Below are 16,596 nucleotides of genomic sequence, written 5' to 3' on the forward strand. Positions count from 1 at the left end.
GTTTCCGTCTCCCGCAGCGGGAAGAGACACGCGTTAATGACAGAGAGCTCGCTCGAAATGCGGTACTAATTGATGCGCGATAATTAACGCCACTCCCGCGAAGAGCGACTCGACAAACGCATTCATGCAAACGCAATTGCGGAGTTGCATCGGCAATAGCTGCGAGCGACACCGAGTTTTTCAATCGGCGAATTCCTCGGTCCGATTGAATCTCGCTTTTCGATATCTTCAACGTATCTGTGTTCGAGCACGACTCTGCTATTCGTGCAATATTCGCGATAACGAAATATTAAATGAGACGATATACGTACCGAGAATCTCGTGTCATAACACACGCTCTATTTCAGACAATCGAGATATTGCTCTTAAATCGCAAACGCTAGCCAGACGAACCGAGAAAATTAAATTTCGTTCGATTGTTTTGCAGATTGTTCCGGAAATGATTTAAACGTCACCGCGCGCGCGCGTGTGTGTTTATCTTGTTTCTGTACCAGAACTTGTTTCATCACCGAGAATCGTATTTAGGATGGAGGTGTATGTATAGGTAGATGGGCCAGAATTGTATTCCGTTCGCGGGACACGCGCGTTCGAATGAATGCGACTTTCTTGAATGGGGCCCGACGCGATTCCGATCACGAACGTCGCTTTCCAAGCAGGAAATGAGCTCGCGTCAAGTCAAATTCCACCCGCAGATGGAATAATCATTACGAACGACCGCGCAGAAACGCGATTTTCAGATCCATTAGCGCGCCACCGTCAACCATCTCGAAATGTTTCTGTGCAAACGGGGGAAAGAAAAAACTCTGATTGCCTCTATTCTCCCGTGTTCGCGCGCAATTAAATTTCAGCAAAATTCGCGATAATGGCAAACTTCAGTAACACACTTTATGCGGACGTCAAAATGTTTGACTGCGTGCTTTTGTAAACAATAAAAAAACAAAGAAACGTCGATCGTTATTCAAATCGAAAATGAATTTTTATGTCGATTATTAAACGTCAAACGCAACGCGGCGATTGTTAAAACGTGCGCTTTAACGGCGAGTTTTCAAACGCAATTCAGAAAAAAAACACTCCCACGGAATTTTGTAAATATAAACGATCAAAATAACCGCGCGCGCGCGCACATACACGCATACACACACATAAATGTCTGGTAAAGGAAATTATGCGCTCGAAAGAGAATCGCCGCGATTGCGTTCATACCGCTAAAAGCATCGATGCAGATTGATCGCACGCCAGACGTTTTGTTGCTGCTTTCGACAAAATTAGAAGCGCGAGATATCTGTTGTAATTGAAGTTCGCGGAGTTCACTCGAAAGAACGTATAGACACAATTTTACGAGCTAGGAGGAAAATTACTAACGCGTTTAATCGATTGTGATTCGAGGCGATATCATCTGCAAAATTGACGAGCGATCAAATAAACACCGACGAGACGGATCGACAAGCGGCACATTACGGCGAAACACCGTCGGATTTCAACGCGTTTTATTTCGAAATCAAAGCTGATTAACGCGAGCACAAAAACACGATGTAAAATTCAGCAAATCAGTTCGAAGAGACGTGTGTGATAAAATTGCTAAAACATGTTCGAATAGATTTTGTAAATAAAAAAAAAAAAAAACTACTAAGCTTTTTGTATTCTACTTGTGTGTCTATGTGTGTATTGTAACAAACTCAATGAGTTGTTTACTAATTGAAACTTCAAAACACCTTTTGTGATGTCCGTTATTACTGGTAAATAATATATCAAACTAGTCATTACCGCGCGCTAAAGCGTGTTTTGATTAAATTAATAATCCCGATTACAGGGAACGCAGTGTGATGGATATCATAATTGTTGCAACTCGCGATACATGTAGGTAGATGCATGTACGTACCTATGTATCTCGCAATAGCGAATCACATTAAACAACAATACAGCATCAGTATGTGTTAAAATTCAGAGTATTGATTTTAGATATATTATAAATTATAACGTATACAAATTTGACATTTTTGTAGTTAATGCAGTTTATACGCACATATAAAATTTTTGAAAATAAGTTTGCAACAGTTCTGATAAGATCTTACGTTAAAAGATTCCGAACAATCTCTTTTAACAATTTCTTCAATGTTTCCCATTAATTTCAAAAAACGTTCAGTGTCACAAAATTTTACTATCATAGCAGCAACGTGTGTATATATTTTTTAAATTGATAGAAAAAAAATATATAGATATCTGTACTCGAATAGGAGGGTTGCTCCGTTTTCAGATCGATTTGTAATACCTTACAATTGTTTTTCGACATCCTGTATATAATACACAACCGGTGTACTCTATCCCCTTGCGTGCGTAAAAAGGTTACAGGCGGTCAGTAAAACCGTCAACGGATGAATGGTGTGATAGTCGCGAGCGATCGCGAGTGTTCGCAAAAGTGACGAACGCGCGATGGCCTCCCGAGAACGTAGAAGAGGCCTTCGCTTGTTACGCAAATACGTAGTATTATATCCCCTCGATACAACGGCAAAGGGATAAGGAGAGAAGGAGAGTGTCAGCCTTGACGAAAAGGAACGTCGTCGGCTGTTCGATGACCTCGAGACAAGGTGGGCGAGAACTTTGGCTGAGACAGATAAACTGATAATATCGTTCATTAAACAGCTTAAATTACCGCGAATTGGCTCTGGTAGGAAAAGTTACGAAAAAAAAATTATTTTATCCAATCAGCGATGAACTGTGTATCAGGGGGTATTTGATATTATCGAGAAACGATTTTGCGCGCGTGCGCTTGTTCGTTATTAAAGTCTCATTATCTTGATATAAGAAAAAAAAAAAGTGTATGATACACACATCGCAAATTAGCAAAGCGATAGATAACGATAGCATATTATCTTGTTAAATTACCAGTTTAAAAATGTTCACCGCACACGTTTGTTTCCTGTTACTTTGAAAAGATGAGTATATTGTGTTACTTTAAGGATGTAATCTTACGCACAAGGATTGTCTACTATTTTCATACACAATATTCCGACTTTTTCACGTTTAACGCGCTAATACACATGCAAACTGCGCACAAGGCAAAGGTGGTCAATTGTATACCATTATGCAAAAACTATTCCCGACACAAATCGTACAATTATTGTGAATAAACGATATAACAAACCGCTACTATGAAATATTCTTATTTCATATAAAATTGTTTTTACACACACAACGCGTTTTTATTTAACGTTTAGTTACCTACTTTTGACACGCAATTAACACCTCGTGCTTTGAGAAAAAATTACCGGGAACATTTTTAAACGTATGTAAGACAAAGCAAATAATAACTCTTACAACGAGCGTTCTGTAAATAAGGATTAAAAGAACCGAGAAAGATAATGAAGGAAGGAAGGAAGGAAGGAAGAAAGAAGAGAGAAGGGGAAAAAGAGCGGAAGAAAGAGAGAGAGAGAAAATCGATGTGTGAATGGTCAGATGAGTAAGTCGCGTAAATTTTTTTTCGCACTGTCATCTTTTAACCGCGCCGGACATGACGTCCGCGATTGATAACCATCAAATTATACCATATATATGTATATCTTTGTGAGATATCCTTTTCTCGAGATAAAAGCCCCTCGCAACGTGCGAGGAATTTTGTCGCCGGCTGCGAAGCAACATGGCGGTTGCCGACGGGCAACTCCTCTTTCTCTCTCTTTCTATCTCTCTCTCTCTCTCTCTCTTTCTCTCTCTCACTCTCTTTCCGTCTCTCTCTCTCGCCCTCACGCGCGTCTCGTGCGTCATCGGTGCGGCAAGCAGCTGCCTTCAGATCGTTGATCGCGCGATGTAGCCTAGAGAACAAACGTTTCGCACGGATATCTCGTCCGCATTTTATCCAAATCACAAATTGTCATGTTTTACACGCTCTAGAAATCAACACAATTTCATCAAACGGAGTTGTAGCAAAAGACGGAAAAATTCGCGACACAAATTATCGCCGGCAAAATTTCCGACTAGGTAACCCCGCCGATGTCGTCGTACTGCATGGCTACGGGGTTCACACGGACTGCGTTTACGGCGCACGTCATCTAATTCGCCGAAGTTATGGCACGCGGCATCGTCGCGACAACAGACATATGGAAAAAACGCGGTTAAGGAACAAGAAAGACTCACCTAAAGCGCTGTAAACGGCCTAAAGAAATTGAGCTTTCGATGTGTTCAACGGCTACCGTTCACTACGCTCTCGCTGAATGCACTGGCGCGACTAGCGGAAACCACCATCTTGCCCGGCGCGCGCACGCCCGCTTCCGGCGCGCCGCCCCGCGCTTATTTGAATCGCTCGATTACTCGGGGATAATTTGCGCGACGCATATTAATTCTGCAATTAAAAACCCAAATTTTTTAACATATAAATTAGAGAATATTAATTAGTTATATTTTCAAATAAATGTGTACGATGTATAATAAAGATTTTATATTATAAAATCGGTGAGAGAAAGATTATATCTCAAGTGTGACACTTAACCATGTTTTGAAAAAAAATAAACTTTTAGAAATAAACTTTAAACTTATACTTGTAAGATTTAAATAAAACTGGATTACTTTTACGTATTTCTAGTTTAGTTCACAATTCGTGTGGTGCCCTCTCTCAAGCATTTATTTTAAACTTACCGTATTTAGTGACGGAAGTGCGTCAGAAAAGGAGAAAAGAACAGTGCAGAGCGTGCAACAAAGTGCGGCATTGCTTTTCTTGTTCTTTCTTGTGTTCAGTGCTGCACTTTTGCACGCGTGCTTTAATAAACACGTGGCGAAAGTTTAGATGTATTCGTAAGGTCGTAAGCAAATCGAACCAATCGCTGGTCAGCATTCCAGTTAATAGTAAGATAATACTGGTCTCTAATTGGTTGAACTGCTTACGAGTTTACGGTTACACGGTTAAAATTTATTCACGTGCAACGGCCCTAAAAACCATGTGGTCTTCTCAAGTGTTGCTTCTTGTGTCTACCAACCTATAAAGCAATATCTGTTATACTTGTATTTTGTGAAAAAATCTAGCTTCAAAAATGCCAAGATCAAAGAGAGATAAGAAGAGTAAGTAATCTTACATATTTTTTACAATAATTTAAATAATATATAGTCTAATCGTTAAAATCATCATCTTAAAATAGTACCTCGTTCAATAATTAAATCTAGAAAAAATGTTTTGTTGCTATACAATGTATAAATATTTTATTTTGTTCTGTTATTAGCAACATTTTTTATGATAAGCAACAACGATATGCAGCTAACATATGTTTTTTTATCTAGTATCTCTCACTCGAACAAATAAAAAGGGTTTGGCTTTGAAACAACAAGTTATAGAAGATGTTAAAAAATGCGTATACGAATACAGACGTGTGTTTCTTATATCTGTGCAAAATACACGAAACACTAAGCTTCTTCAGTTGCGCTCCGAATGGAAAGACAGTAAACTTGTATTTGGTAAACTCAGAATAATCGCATTGGGCTTAGGATGTTCAAAAGAAACTGAAGTTGCAGATGGCATACATAAATTAGCTAATGCATTGAGAAATTACACATCAAAAGGTCAATGTGGTTTGTTATTTACTAACAGACCAAACTCACAGGTAAAAACATTTATATTAATTTAACTTTGCATCTTGCAATAACATATACATATATGTTCTATGTATGTATTAATGCGTACTTATATACAGGTGATAAAATGGGCAAAGGAATACGAAGATTTAGAATATGCACGTGCTGGATTTATATCACCTGAAACAGTAGAATTAGATGGATCTTTGCAGCAATTTCAACATACTATGGAACCACAGTTGAGAAAACTTGGTATGCCTACATCATTGGAAAAGGGTGTTATTACTTTGACAAAACCATTTACAGTTTGTCGAAAGGGCGATGTACTTACTCCAGAACAGGCACAAATTTTGGTATGTATTCTATGTGTTTTAAATATAATCAATGAAAATTGTTTAATATACTAACCAGTATATATTTTACAGAAACTATTAGACATACAACTAGGAGTGTTTAAGCTGTTAGTTTTGGGAGTATATACAAAAAAATATGGATTTAAAAAACTTGTAGAATCTGATAACACAAAACAAAATGATGAAGAAGAAATGGATGTAGAAAATAATGATACATGAAATGTACATTATAGTTTTAAATAAATGACTTTTTACATGAATATACTTGATTATTATCAATAAACCAACTGTCATTTATCTCAATACATGTACTAAGTTACTTTTATATAAATTTCATTAAAAATGTGAATGTGAAACTTTCATTATAAAAGTTTATATGAAAAAATTATCACTTATATCTAAAAAAAAAAAAAAAAAAAAAAAAAAAAAAAATGAATGTCGAATAATTTATAATTTGGTAAACATGTCAAAAAGTTTTTGTGTTACAAATATATCTTTTTAAAACATTCATTATAATTAAAATTAAAGTATGCAAACAATACTTATAACTATATTTTGGATGATTTGTATATTATTAGTGAGTAACACAACACTACTTTTAAGATTTTAAATAATTTTATTAAGTTCGATTTATTAAGTTATTTGTGTTTATGTTAACTCTTCTATTTCGTGTTAATATGTTCTAATAGGCCATGTATTGTTGGTCTGGAAGTATATCTAAAGATCAAGATGGTGTTCAGAATAATAATGTACCTAAAATAGTAATCGATTTTAGTTCTGATACGAAGCAAAGTACATCTTCCATTGAATCTTTAGGACACTCAGATAATGAAGGTAGAAGAAAATATATGCAAAAATTAAAATATGAGGTATACATATAATAAGAGGAACTAGCTTGGACTTTACTAGTTTTGAAAAAAAATTCCAAAAACAATCTATTTTCTTGTAAAATAATATCCGTTTACGCTGCATATGTCTAATGTGGTATATATATTTTTAAGATTAAAACTCGGTGGCCGAGTACAACGTCCATAAAAAAATAATTATATAAAAATCAACTTAAGATTAATCACATTCATGATCAAGGTCTACTTGTTGATCTTTATTGTTAATGATTTGAAAGACTACAGGAGATACACTTATTCCACATAGAAGCTGGCGTTCGATATATTTATAATGTCAAAATAAGATTAAATAAACTGAATTCAAGAAAAACATAATTGATGATATCTTATCACACTCTCTTGCTGTTACTGATATGAAATATGTGTTATTAGATCGTCCTATGTCATGTATATGACACAAATTATATATTAAACATAATATAAATTTTATTACATATCTGTGTTCTAAAATATTGTTTTACTTATAAAAACTTCAATTATATATATTTATTTGTAGTAGAGAGATCACACACATATGTCTAGCAGTTCGAAAGATATAATATATAAATTTCTTTTTTATTATATTTTTATATAATTACTTCGAAATTTTTCAAGGTTTTCACCAAACTAAAATGTCTATTAATAAGCAATAGTTGTATCATGATAAAGAGAAATACATAAATTATATAAACAAAAGAAATTGTAAACAGACATTGTCTATAAATTTATTTGTACTAAGAATAGTTTTAACAAAAAAACGAATAAAGTAATTCTACAAATTAAATATTAAATAATTACAAATTCACAGTGTGACGTCGTGCATCTTGTACATATATACATATAACATTACAAAATGATAATAATTAATGTTAATTAAAAATCGTTCTAAATTAATAATGTAGAATCTAAGATTCTTTCGTAAATTTGTCACTCTGTATCACATATGCTTAAATAAGGATGTTTTTAAGGATACACATATCGCGTTTGGTAATCTTCCTATCCTGTCTGTTGCATAATAAATATGTTATTAACACAGATAACACATATAAACTTTTGAATATCTATTCTCTTTGGTCAGATGTAGTTGTACCTTTATTGCTTCAACTGCATGACTTGATAAGCACGAGCCGTGACTTGTCGAGTTCACTTTTTCACACAGTAAATTACTCTTCTAAAATATAAGAATAATTTAATTTACGCATTTCAAACAACGTACTTTAGACAACATATGAAAGACTGAAATCTGGTAGAATGCATTACATACACGTAAATGAAAATAGGACAATAAAAGAAAAAAAAAAAAAAAAAAAAAAAAAAAAAAAAAAAAAAAACTCCTACATCACGATCTATGGAATACATAGCTCTATTTTATATACGATAATTTATGTGTGCGCTGGCTGAAAACAAAACTCCTATCCGCACGCATCACCTAACATAATCCTTACATATTATACAATTTAAATGATCAACATCATTTTTGGGATATGGCAATTTCACAGCACGCTAACTTAAAAGAGATCTCATACAAAAATAAATTATAGCTCTCTGAAATTATAAATGTCTAAAAAATAAGGGAACGTAAGCGATCGGTATATCGACTATATCGACTTTCTTATCTTGTGTCTTACACAACGATAATCTATTACCACTTGTTAAGCAAAGTTTCAAGTTCAGTGTAGAAAATTGCCGACACATATAGTAGAGAGACAATTAGGTGCTTGTATAAAACTTACATGTGTGCAATAACAAGCGAGGCTTTCTAATACGACGTGTACATGTTGTGTCATGAATATATTAGACACAATTCGCGCTATGTGTAAGACATTTCTTTCGGCTATGTTAATTTTCCAAAACATGTGTTTTACAACGATTCGACAATAGAACTGTCATTTAAGAGAGCTTTGCTTACTTTATCAAGTACAAGACTCGCTTTAATTACGTGTGAAGCATATACTTATATTGTATCTAGTTACATTAGTCACGCTATGTACATTGACTGGTGTGAATAAATCTGACAGACATGTGTTTGACATTGTTTAATGTAAAGATGGTATTTTATCTAAATGTAACGAAGTTGGAATGTGTGGGCGCTTACTCGACGTAAAAGTTTACTCTTTGCAAATCACCTATTAACTTGTTCACACACATATAAATGATATAGAAACTATAAAAACTTATTATTTTATAAGTTATCATGTTATCAGTATATCTAAGTTTTACATATAATTTATATATAAGACACATAACAAATTATATATGTATATGTTTTATATATAAATGGTATATGTGTCTGTACGTGTGCGCAATAATAACTTATAAACTAAGATACATTATATGTATACCTTCATTTATAAGTTAACAAATTGCATGTAAGAAAAAGTAATCGACATTGCTTATACGTAAATCTGTTTAATAACTGTCTAATACCTGAGCAACAACAAGACTAACTTCTGAAAAAATCTCTTGCATATTTTTGTGAGATTTAATTATATATGGATGATCACACCGGTCAAAGTCACTGCAGTCAACGCGTGCGCGCACTGGGTATAAAAGTTAGCTAAATAAGATATATAAATATTATTGTTCGTAATACGGACAAATGACTATGATAGGTGGTAAGATTTAGGTAGCTTGAGCATACAACTCTTCGAGTTTTGATACTTCTGGTATCGGATCCCGCCAATACGCAAAAGTGCTGAACTCATCGGCTGCGTCTTCACGCCACGCTGGAAATACTTGGTCAACGATAAAGCTCATGTTCGAATATCTGTAACGAAAAAACAAACAAAAGAAATGCAGAGCAAATATTAGATATATAAATATTTACAAATATTATATCCTTGTGCTGTCAATAGGATTAAAAAATGAATGTCTAACTTGCGTCCATTGCTTATGTTCAATATAAAACAAATCGAATGCATGATTAATTTAAAAAAATGTAATGACACTTTTGTAGTTCGAATTTCTTAATATCACATAAAATTATTATATTGTTACATGTATATACACCTTAAACGTCAGATTAAAAGTTAAAAATCACAAAAAGCAGTGCATCTAAGATTATATTAATGAAACACAAATGCATGAAATAAAGTTATATATATATACTATGTATATATATTATTATAGAGTTGAAATAAGAACAAGAAAGAAAAAGACAAAAAAAGAAGAAAATGAGTCGCAATTTGCGCAGGAGCGATTGTAAAGTTTGGTTGAAAAATTATGAACGATAAGCAAATAAAATAACTTTGATACAAGAGATATAAATTCTCTTTGCTTGTGCATTCAAATAACAATGTTTTTGAAAGTGTTATGAATTACATTCATATTTCGTCCCCTTTCCACTGCTGCCTGAAATAGTAACAAGATGTATGTTCCCAATGACATAAGTGTTAAAATTAAAGCGTATCAAGCGGATGAAAAGCAAACCAAGTGCTTTTGTATACAAAACAAGTGCTTACCCTATAAATCATAAAGAAGACAGAAGTTGTTGCACAACCAAATATGTATACATATATATGTATGTATATATCCCAAAAACTACGATATATTAGCACTAAATTACTTGTTTTTATAATTTTCTTGCGAAAATTTCTTATCATATTGTTTGCGTGTTTTTCTTTATACTAAATAAAACCAGACGTTTTAGTTTTGTACTATGTCAGTTATCGAGACAAAGAGCACAAGATTGCATTATACATGGCAATGTTTCATGTATAAAGCAACAATGTGTTGTACCGGATACGATTGCTATATTAAATAATATTCAATTATTATTATTGCATTTTGTTTAATTATTTTTTATCCGATTAAAGCTACGGTTGTGCCGGTATCAGTAGACGTTTGACGTCGTAGTGGCGGGAACAAGTCATTGACGATATTGCACTGACGCGTATAACTGTAATCACAGAAATATCCGACCTATCAATATCGTTTGGAAGAAACTTGCAAATTTTTTTCAACCAATAACTTCATTCTCTAATGCTTAAGCCTTAAGTAAAAACTGTGAAGATTTAAATTGTTAATAAAACATTTTTTTTTAAATGTTACAAAACTAAAACTAAATCATAATAATTAGTATAAGCTTCGGATGTAAAAGTTAGTTGAAGAGAAGTTACGGCAATCATGCAAATAAGATTCACTGTTACGTAAGAAATACAAGCACGCTCGAAGTATTGTATAATGTTTTATCTGCATATAAAGGAATTATTCGGATTAATAACAAATTATTCAGAAGATTTAACAGAAGATTTCTCCAAAGTTAGGTTTCAAGACTAATTAAATACTACGCGTGTCTAAAAGTATACAATATATTGTGTATAAAGAAACTAACAAACTAATGTTATAAAGCAGACAGTGTGTTAAAAAACAGTGAGAAGAAAAAAAAGATAGCAATTTAGGCTACCATTGCATTGTATACATTGCTATTTGAGCGAGATAAGATTTAGATACGTCTTTATTCTTCATTTTGCTGTTATACGCTCACACAAACAAACAGACCAAAACAGTTCGTTCAAACTTTTGTTTTTGTAAAACAAGTAGTGATGCAATACTTACGAAGATTGGAATGTTTGCGTCAATTCGTGTTTCAATTCTCCTCGGTAATTTATGGTAAAGATTCGCATTATAGGAATGCCTACTGCTCGATATGCCCAGACATCCTAAACATAAATGAACCATATAGATTATTTATTTATATTTTATATTTTAAATTCATTACTCAACAAAATACGAATAATTATTCTTACATTAATTCGATTTCCGTATCCAGCATAAAACGGCTCAGATCCCTCGGGGAATAAGGCCTGAATATCTTTCAGACAAGATATCTTAAACTCCTCTGGCTTTTTTTCTATCACTTCGCGATGAAGCGCCAAGATCAAACTTGTAGGATTCAAAAGTAACGGTCCTTCCGGCAGTGACAAGTCGCCCTGTCTCAAGTTCCTTAAATATTCCCTAGTACCTCCAGCTTGACCGATCGCTCTTGCCGATAGATACAGCAGTTTATAACCGTTGTTTTTTATTTTTGTGAACAATTGAGCGACTCCCGATTGTGCCCAGTCTTTGCCCACTATCGGCAATATGTGACCCAGAACGTCTGATTTCGTAATAGTGCCGTCTATGTCAGAGATAACGATTTTGTCGTCCCACTTCCACTTGTAGATGTGGCACTTGCAGCGTTTTGTACCTTGATAAGCAGTTGTTACGCTAAAGACCACTTCATTAGGACCGTCCTTCAAATCAAGGCTCGCCTGTAAAATAATTTAAAACTCATCGTTTTTGTTCTATCTTGAACAAAACACTCTCAAGCAAAATGTATAAAAACTACTTACTATCTGCTCAGATGTCAATCGTAAAGTCTTGCGATATTTCTCTGTGGATTCATAATACGGTCTTCTTTCAATGGGTATCTTTATACCCGCTGGTTCGTTATGATTACTGTCGGAATCCTCACCGCCGCTGTATCCCTCACCTTCTCCTTCTCGCGCTTTTTCAGTTTTCGAAAACGCGCTTTCATTGGGCGCGGTTATTAATCTCGTACAGGTTTCTATCGCTTCAGTCGAATTTGGTAAATCTGCGTTTACTTCAGTCTTTACCTCTCTGTAAAGATGTAATATACTTAAAAAAATGAAAAAAGATGAATATATATATATAAAAACGCATTTAAAAAAAGATTTACCTATCAACAGAAGGTACATCTTCATTAATAACAGTCTTAGTTTCCACAGGCTGCTCGGATGTTTGCGTAGCAATTCCATCAGCTGTAATAAAATCAATAGTCAGCAATTCATTATTGATTCGATGTAATGTGTGCGTATTCCTCAAAATCAATATAGATAATTATATTTGCATTTAAAATAACGCAAATAAAAAGTATAGTAAATATTTGTTAGATATTAAATCGACAATTTGAACAAATCTTACTTTGATCGATACTATCTGGTTTCTTAGAAGGTTGCGTGGAACGTCTCCACGAAAACCAGGAACTATACCCGCCACGACTTTCAGGTTTCCCGCTAGTAATTTGTTGCTTTTTGTCTTCATGCACCGGCATGTATAGATTTTCGATTGCGCTTTGTGGCAAATGTCTTTGGAAAACAACGTAAGTTAATACTATCGGACAAGCTGTAGCCCAATTATAGTATTTTCCGTTGATCTTGACAACCAGGTTTGGATTCTCATACAATTTTGGATCAGTACAAACGTCCTCAAAGTGCAACAAATTTTCGTTGAAAGCTTCCTTAGAAGGTCCGTTCTCGCTGTCCAGACCACCGCACAAGGACATGCTTATTTCTACGTTATTATCGAAAATAGAATGCTTTGGTTCCTCGAAATCGCTGTCCAACGACTTTGGTCCACCGATAGCTCCCTCAACGCTGTTGGGGCTCTGAGGTAAGCTCGGCCCGTTACCTGATTCAGTATCTTCTTCATCTGTTGTTTTCTTATCTGCGAAAAGAACAGATAGATATCTTTTTAAGATATAAAACATATATAAGATATATGGCGCAACACAAAGTCACACAAATAATTAATTTAAATAGAAACCTTATTTACAAATAAACAGTTTTGTTATTTACTTTATTATTAACAAGATTCAAAACGCACAAGATAAAACGATTTATTATATGAAACACACACTTGTACGTTAATAAATATTTTATTATACAAACAATATTTTAATTTAATTTTATAAATATGATACAAAAGATAAGAAAAATATAGTAAATATGATACAAAAGATAGGAAAAATATAGGAAAAATATGATATGTTAGTTTTGACTGTAACCATTCAACATGCAAAAGCGAAAGCAAATTCACTATATACTACCTTTGACTACTGTCGGACCTCGATGCGAAGAGGGAAAGTATAAAGCTGCAACTTCGGGATCCAATTCGTCGGCATTAAGATCACTAAGATAAATTCCTTCGGATTCTGGATTATGTCTTACGCGAGAAGTCTTCTTCATAAAAGAGAACATGCCACTGAGCATAGACCGTTGCGCGTCTTCTGTCATTAAAAAAGCGATTTGCGAATAGTTAGCGATCAAGCGTCTAAGTTAGATATTTTTTGTGGAAAGATTTACAACATTGAATCTTGTTAAATATTATTGTGTATATATGTATATACACACACCTACAATATATATATTGACTCTCTATATCAGAGAGAACCAATATGACACTTATTAATCTGTGAAAAAAAAAAAAAAAAAAAAAAAATAAACTATCGGCAAGTTTCCTTAATATACTGTTAACAGGGAACAGAGAAATTTGTATTTTTTTTTACAAAACTAAACAAAAATACTAAAATTATATACTGACTATTCGGTTGATTGGTTGTTGCCGAAGAACTCAAAGAATTTCTATGCAAAGTATGCGTCGATTCTACAGATAGACTGGGCAATTCGCCCCATCTCCAACTTTGATGATTCTTGTCGTCTTCTATTTCAGCACCTTCCTGTATAATCTTGCGCACTTCAAATTCCGTGTCTGATTGAACAGGCGAACTTGGTCTGGAGTCCTTGTTCCTTTCAAGTACACATCATAACAAGTTAATAAATAAATACAAAGATATATTCCAAAAATTATTAGTCCGATATCAAAAAACAACTTACTTAGTAATTTCTGAATCACTAAAGAAATGAAAATCAGTTTCGGGACGATTTTCAATGTCCTGAGATGATGTCACAGATTCTGCGATAGTATTCTTCTTCTCAACTTCTGCAATTGGAGTGGGACCCTTCAAGATAAATACGAGCGTGTCATAAATAAATAAAAATGATAAATGTTGATTACAATAATAATATTATGTACTTACTGTTTCACTAATTGATTCTTCAGTGAAAATTGCATCAGTCTCGCTTGCTTCTGTTTGGCTGCTACTGCCGTTGCTGGTTTTTCTCTGCGAACCTTTTTTCTTCATAACACTCTTCCTCTTGCGTTTTCTCTTAGTCGAATTGGTAATCTTTATCTCTTCAATGATTTCTTCCTTCGAATTTTTCTTACTTAAAGACGTGTTTGATTCGTCGCTAGATTTTTCCTTACTACTACTGCTTTGAGGATCATCAGTGATGGGTCTAAAATCATTCTTCACTACACTAATCTTACGAATTCTGTCAGACGAAGTAACAGCTACAAAAGATTTTGGACAAGACAGTGATTTTGGTTGTTCGTCATTGATACCATCCATGTCAAATATGTCTTCATTTTCATCCTTGGAATTATGCTTTTCTTCCCATTTCTCCTCTTTCTTCTCCCAATCACTCAGCAGAGCTCTTTCAAAGCTTTGTCTCTGCTCTACAGAAAGTTCCGGAAAATATTCCTTAAATAAACTTTCCTTATCTTCTGTCTTTAAAGCTGAATATTGTTCCCTGATCATTTGCTGCTTCTGTTCTGGGGATATAGTGCCAAAACATTCCTTAAACATTTGATCACGCTCTTCCACGGTTAGCGAAGCGATCTGAAGCCATTTCTCGCGATGTTCCGCAGGAAGATCGGAGAACTGCTCTATTAGAAACTTTTCCCGTTGATTCGGTGGCAAGGCGGACATCTGCTCCCATTTTTCACGCTCTATAGAAAGAACCGAATCTATAAGAATCTTTTCTCTCTGCTCCGGAGGTAGATCTGACAGAAGATGGAATTTTGCCGATGGAAAGCAATTATCATCGGGTATAGGTGAGCAAGCCAAATGTGGCGGAATTTCTGTGTCCGTTGGGGATCCATCCGAGCTGACTTCTTCGACAAAGAAGGCCTCTCCCGAATCTCCAAGTTTCATATGAATCTCCCTAGGTTCTCCATTTATTTCAATGTCCACCTAAATTTATTCATTTGCTTTAATATCCGCAAAATGTTTATGTACAGTAGATGTTTTATATTCAATACATAACAAAGATATAAATAAAAATAAATAACATGTATATGTATGAAAAAATATTGAAAACTTATTAATATATAAAAAGAGACATTGGAAACTTTTATTTTATGCCGATCTAGAATATCTTTGGGTAGTTAAGACAAGATTTAGCAATTACTAAAAATCACTTAAGAAAATTAAAAAGTAAAATTAAAAAGTAAATGTTTGAGACTCACCACTTTTGCTCTGGAGCGAAGTACGCCGAGTTTGCCGAAGCGAACATGAAAAGGCGAGCAAGTAAAGGAACCGTCCGGTTGTTCAATGACGATGACGTCGATCGCGCCGGTGAGAGTCGCGGCGTTAATCTCGTTGTAGAAAAGACGGAAATTGCTGATGATCTTAGCGATATAGTTCATACTGTACATGTCCCAAGTGTCCGTGCACCACAGGCCGCGGAACACGATTGACAGGAAGACGACGCTCAGTTAGCAGATTGTTGTTCAAAATTTCGCGGCGCAACAAAAGGAACGTATATACTTGGCAGTTGTGTCTTTGATGCGAAGGTTGGTCTGAGGGAAGAGAGAGAGAGAGAAGAAAGAGACAGAGAACCGCCAAAGGTTCAAGAGACTACTCCGCGTTCGGTGAATTGATTTCGAGAATCGAGAATAAATAAATCGGTTATGTCTCGTCGCGACAGCTCTTCTTCGTTGGCGCACTATTGTCCCTCGATCCTGATGACACCGTTTTCGACACGAGCAAGAAAATTCAATTGACGATTCGCCGACGACGCCGTCAGAGTGACGGCGAGCTGTCAAGAGACGTTTGTCGAACACACTTCACAGTATACAGTAATTCGCGACAATAATCGATAACGAGTTGATAAAAGAGCAAAGTGGGCGATATCGTGAGGCGACGAAGGCGCAAAAATCAACGCCGGAGCAAAAACACCTTG

The 16,596-nt window shown here is 34.7% G+C and overlaps 3 protein-coding genes and 1 long non-coding RNA gene across 9 annotated transcripts in view; 2 read left to right on the forward strand and 2 right to left on the reverse strand.

The window, feature by feature from the left end:
- LOC109859501 (14-3-3 protein zeta) overlaps window positions 1–4,226 on the reverse strand; it is a 35,213-nt gene extending 30,987 nt beyond the window's left edge. For 2 of the 3 annotated variants that reach the window (XM_020437827.1, XM_020437824.1), the window contains exon 1: window positions 4,129–4,226. The gene's annotated coding sequence lies outside the window, so the exon portion shown is untranslated. The remainder of the gene's footprint in view (window positions 1–4,128) is intronic. The other variant, XM_020437826.1, reaches the window with a different exon arrangement.
- Window positions 4,227–4,862: 636 nt separating this feature from the next.
- On the forward strand, window positions 4,863–6,166 carry LOC109859504 (mRNA turnover protein 4 homolog). Its single transcript, XM_020437837.1, has 4 exons — window positions 4,863–5,046; window positions 5,263–5,582; window positions 5,673–5,906; window positions 5,979–6,166. The coding sequence occupies exons 1-4, from the start codon at window positions 5,019–5,021 to the stop codon at window positions 6,123–6,125; spliced, it is 729 nt and encodes a 242-aa protein (XP_020293426.1). The 5' UTR covers window positions 4,863–5,018; the 3' UTR covers window positions 6,126–6,166.
- Window positions 6,167–6,377: 211 nt separating this feature from the next.
- On the forward strand, window positions 6,378–8,083 carry LOC109859510. The gene is made up of 3 exons (XR_002250719.1): window positions 6,378–6,483; window positions 6,596–6,775; window positions 6,908–8,083. It is a non-coding gene; the product is annotated as an uncharacterized LOC109859510 (long non-coding RNA).
- LOC109859505 (phosphatidate phosphatase LPIN3) lies at window positions 7,886–16,082 on the reverse strand. 4 transcript variants are annotated; one of them, XR_002250718.1, is made up of 12 exons: window positions 15,881–16,082; window positions 14,610–15,605; window positions 14,407–14,531; window positions 14,114–14,319; window positions 13,620–13,799; window positions 12,716–13,237; window positions 12,471–12,552; window positions 12,124–12,391; window positions 11,539–12,042; window positions 11,348–11,451; window positions 10,252–10,688; window positions 9,469–9,557 (listed from the first exon to the last, which is right to left on the reverse strand). XR_002250718.1 is itself a non-coding variant. In XM_020437839.1 (11 exons), exons 1-11 carry the CDS (start codon window positions 16,067–16,069, stop codon window positions 9,413–9,415), a joined length of 3,318 nt encoding a protein of 1,105 aa, XP_020293428.1. In that variant the 5' UTR covers window positions 16,070–16,082; the 3' UTR covers window positions 7,886–9,412. The 4 variants fall into 4 exon arrangements, 3 of the variants coding, with proteins under 3 accessions (XP_020293428.1, XP_020293427.1, XP_020293429.1); XM_020437839.1 differs by lacking the exon at window positions 10,252–10,688 and having other exon boundaries at window positions 7,886–9,557; window positions 13,620–13,796; XM_020437838.1 differs by lacking the exon at window positions 10,252–10,688 and having other exon boundaries at window positions 7,886–9,557.
- Between the last annotated feature and the right edge of the window lie 514 nt (window positions 16,083–16,596).

Source organism: Pseudomyrmex gracilis, unplaced genomic scaffold, assembly GCF_002006095.1.
Source record: "Pseudomyrmex gracilis isolate BER0280 unplaced genomic scaffold, ASM200609v1 scaffold_265, whole genome shotgun sequence".
Lineage (NCBI taxonomy): Eukaryota > Metazoa > Arthropoda > Insecta > Hymenoptera > Formicidae > Pseudomyrmex > Pseudomyrmex gracilis.

What these genes read in the sequence shown, in the direction of transcription:
- LOC109859504 (XM_020437837.1), top strand. Translation starts at nt 5,019, where the DNA reads ATGCCAAGATCAAAGAGAGATAAGAAGA. An exon ending in ATCAAAGAGAGATAAGAAGA is followed by an intron (nt 5,047 to 5,262) that starts GTAAGTAATCTT and finishes TTTTTTATCTAG; the next exon opens with TATCTCTCACTCGAACAAAT. An exon ending in CAGAACAGGCACAAATTTTG is followed by an intron (nt 5,907 to 5,978) that starts GTATGTATTCTA and finishes TATATTTTACAG; the next exon opens with AAACTATTAGACATACAACT.
- LOC109859505 (XM_020437838.1), bottom strand. Translation starts at nt 16,069, where the DNA reads ATGTACAGTATGAACTATATCGCTAAGATCATCAGCAATTTCCGTCTT. An exon ending in AGTGATTCAGAAATTACTAA is followed by an intron (nt 14,320 to 14,406) that starts GTAAGTTGTTTT and finishes TGTACTTGAAAG; the next exon opens with GAACAAGGACTCCAGACCAA. An exon ending in GATTGACATCTGAGCAGATA is followed by an intron (nt 12,043 to 12,123) that starts GTAAGTAGTTTT and finishes ATTATTTTACAG; the next exon opens with GCGAGCCTTGATTTGAAGGA.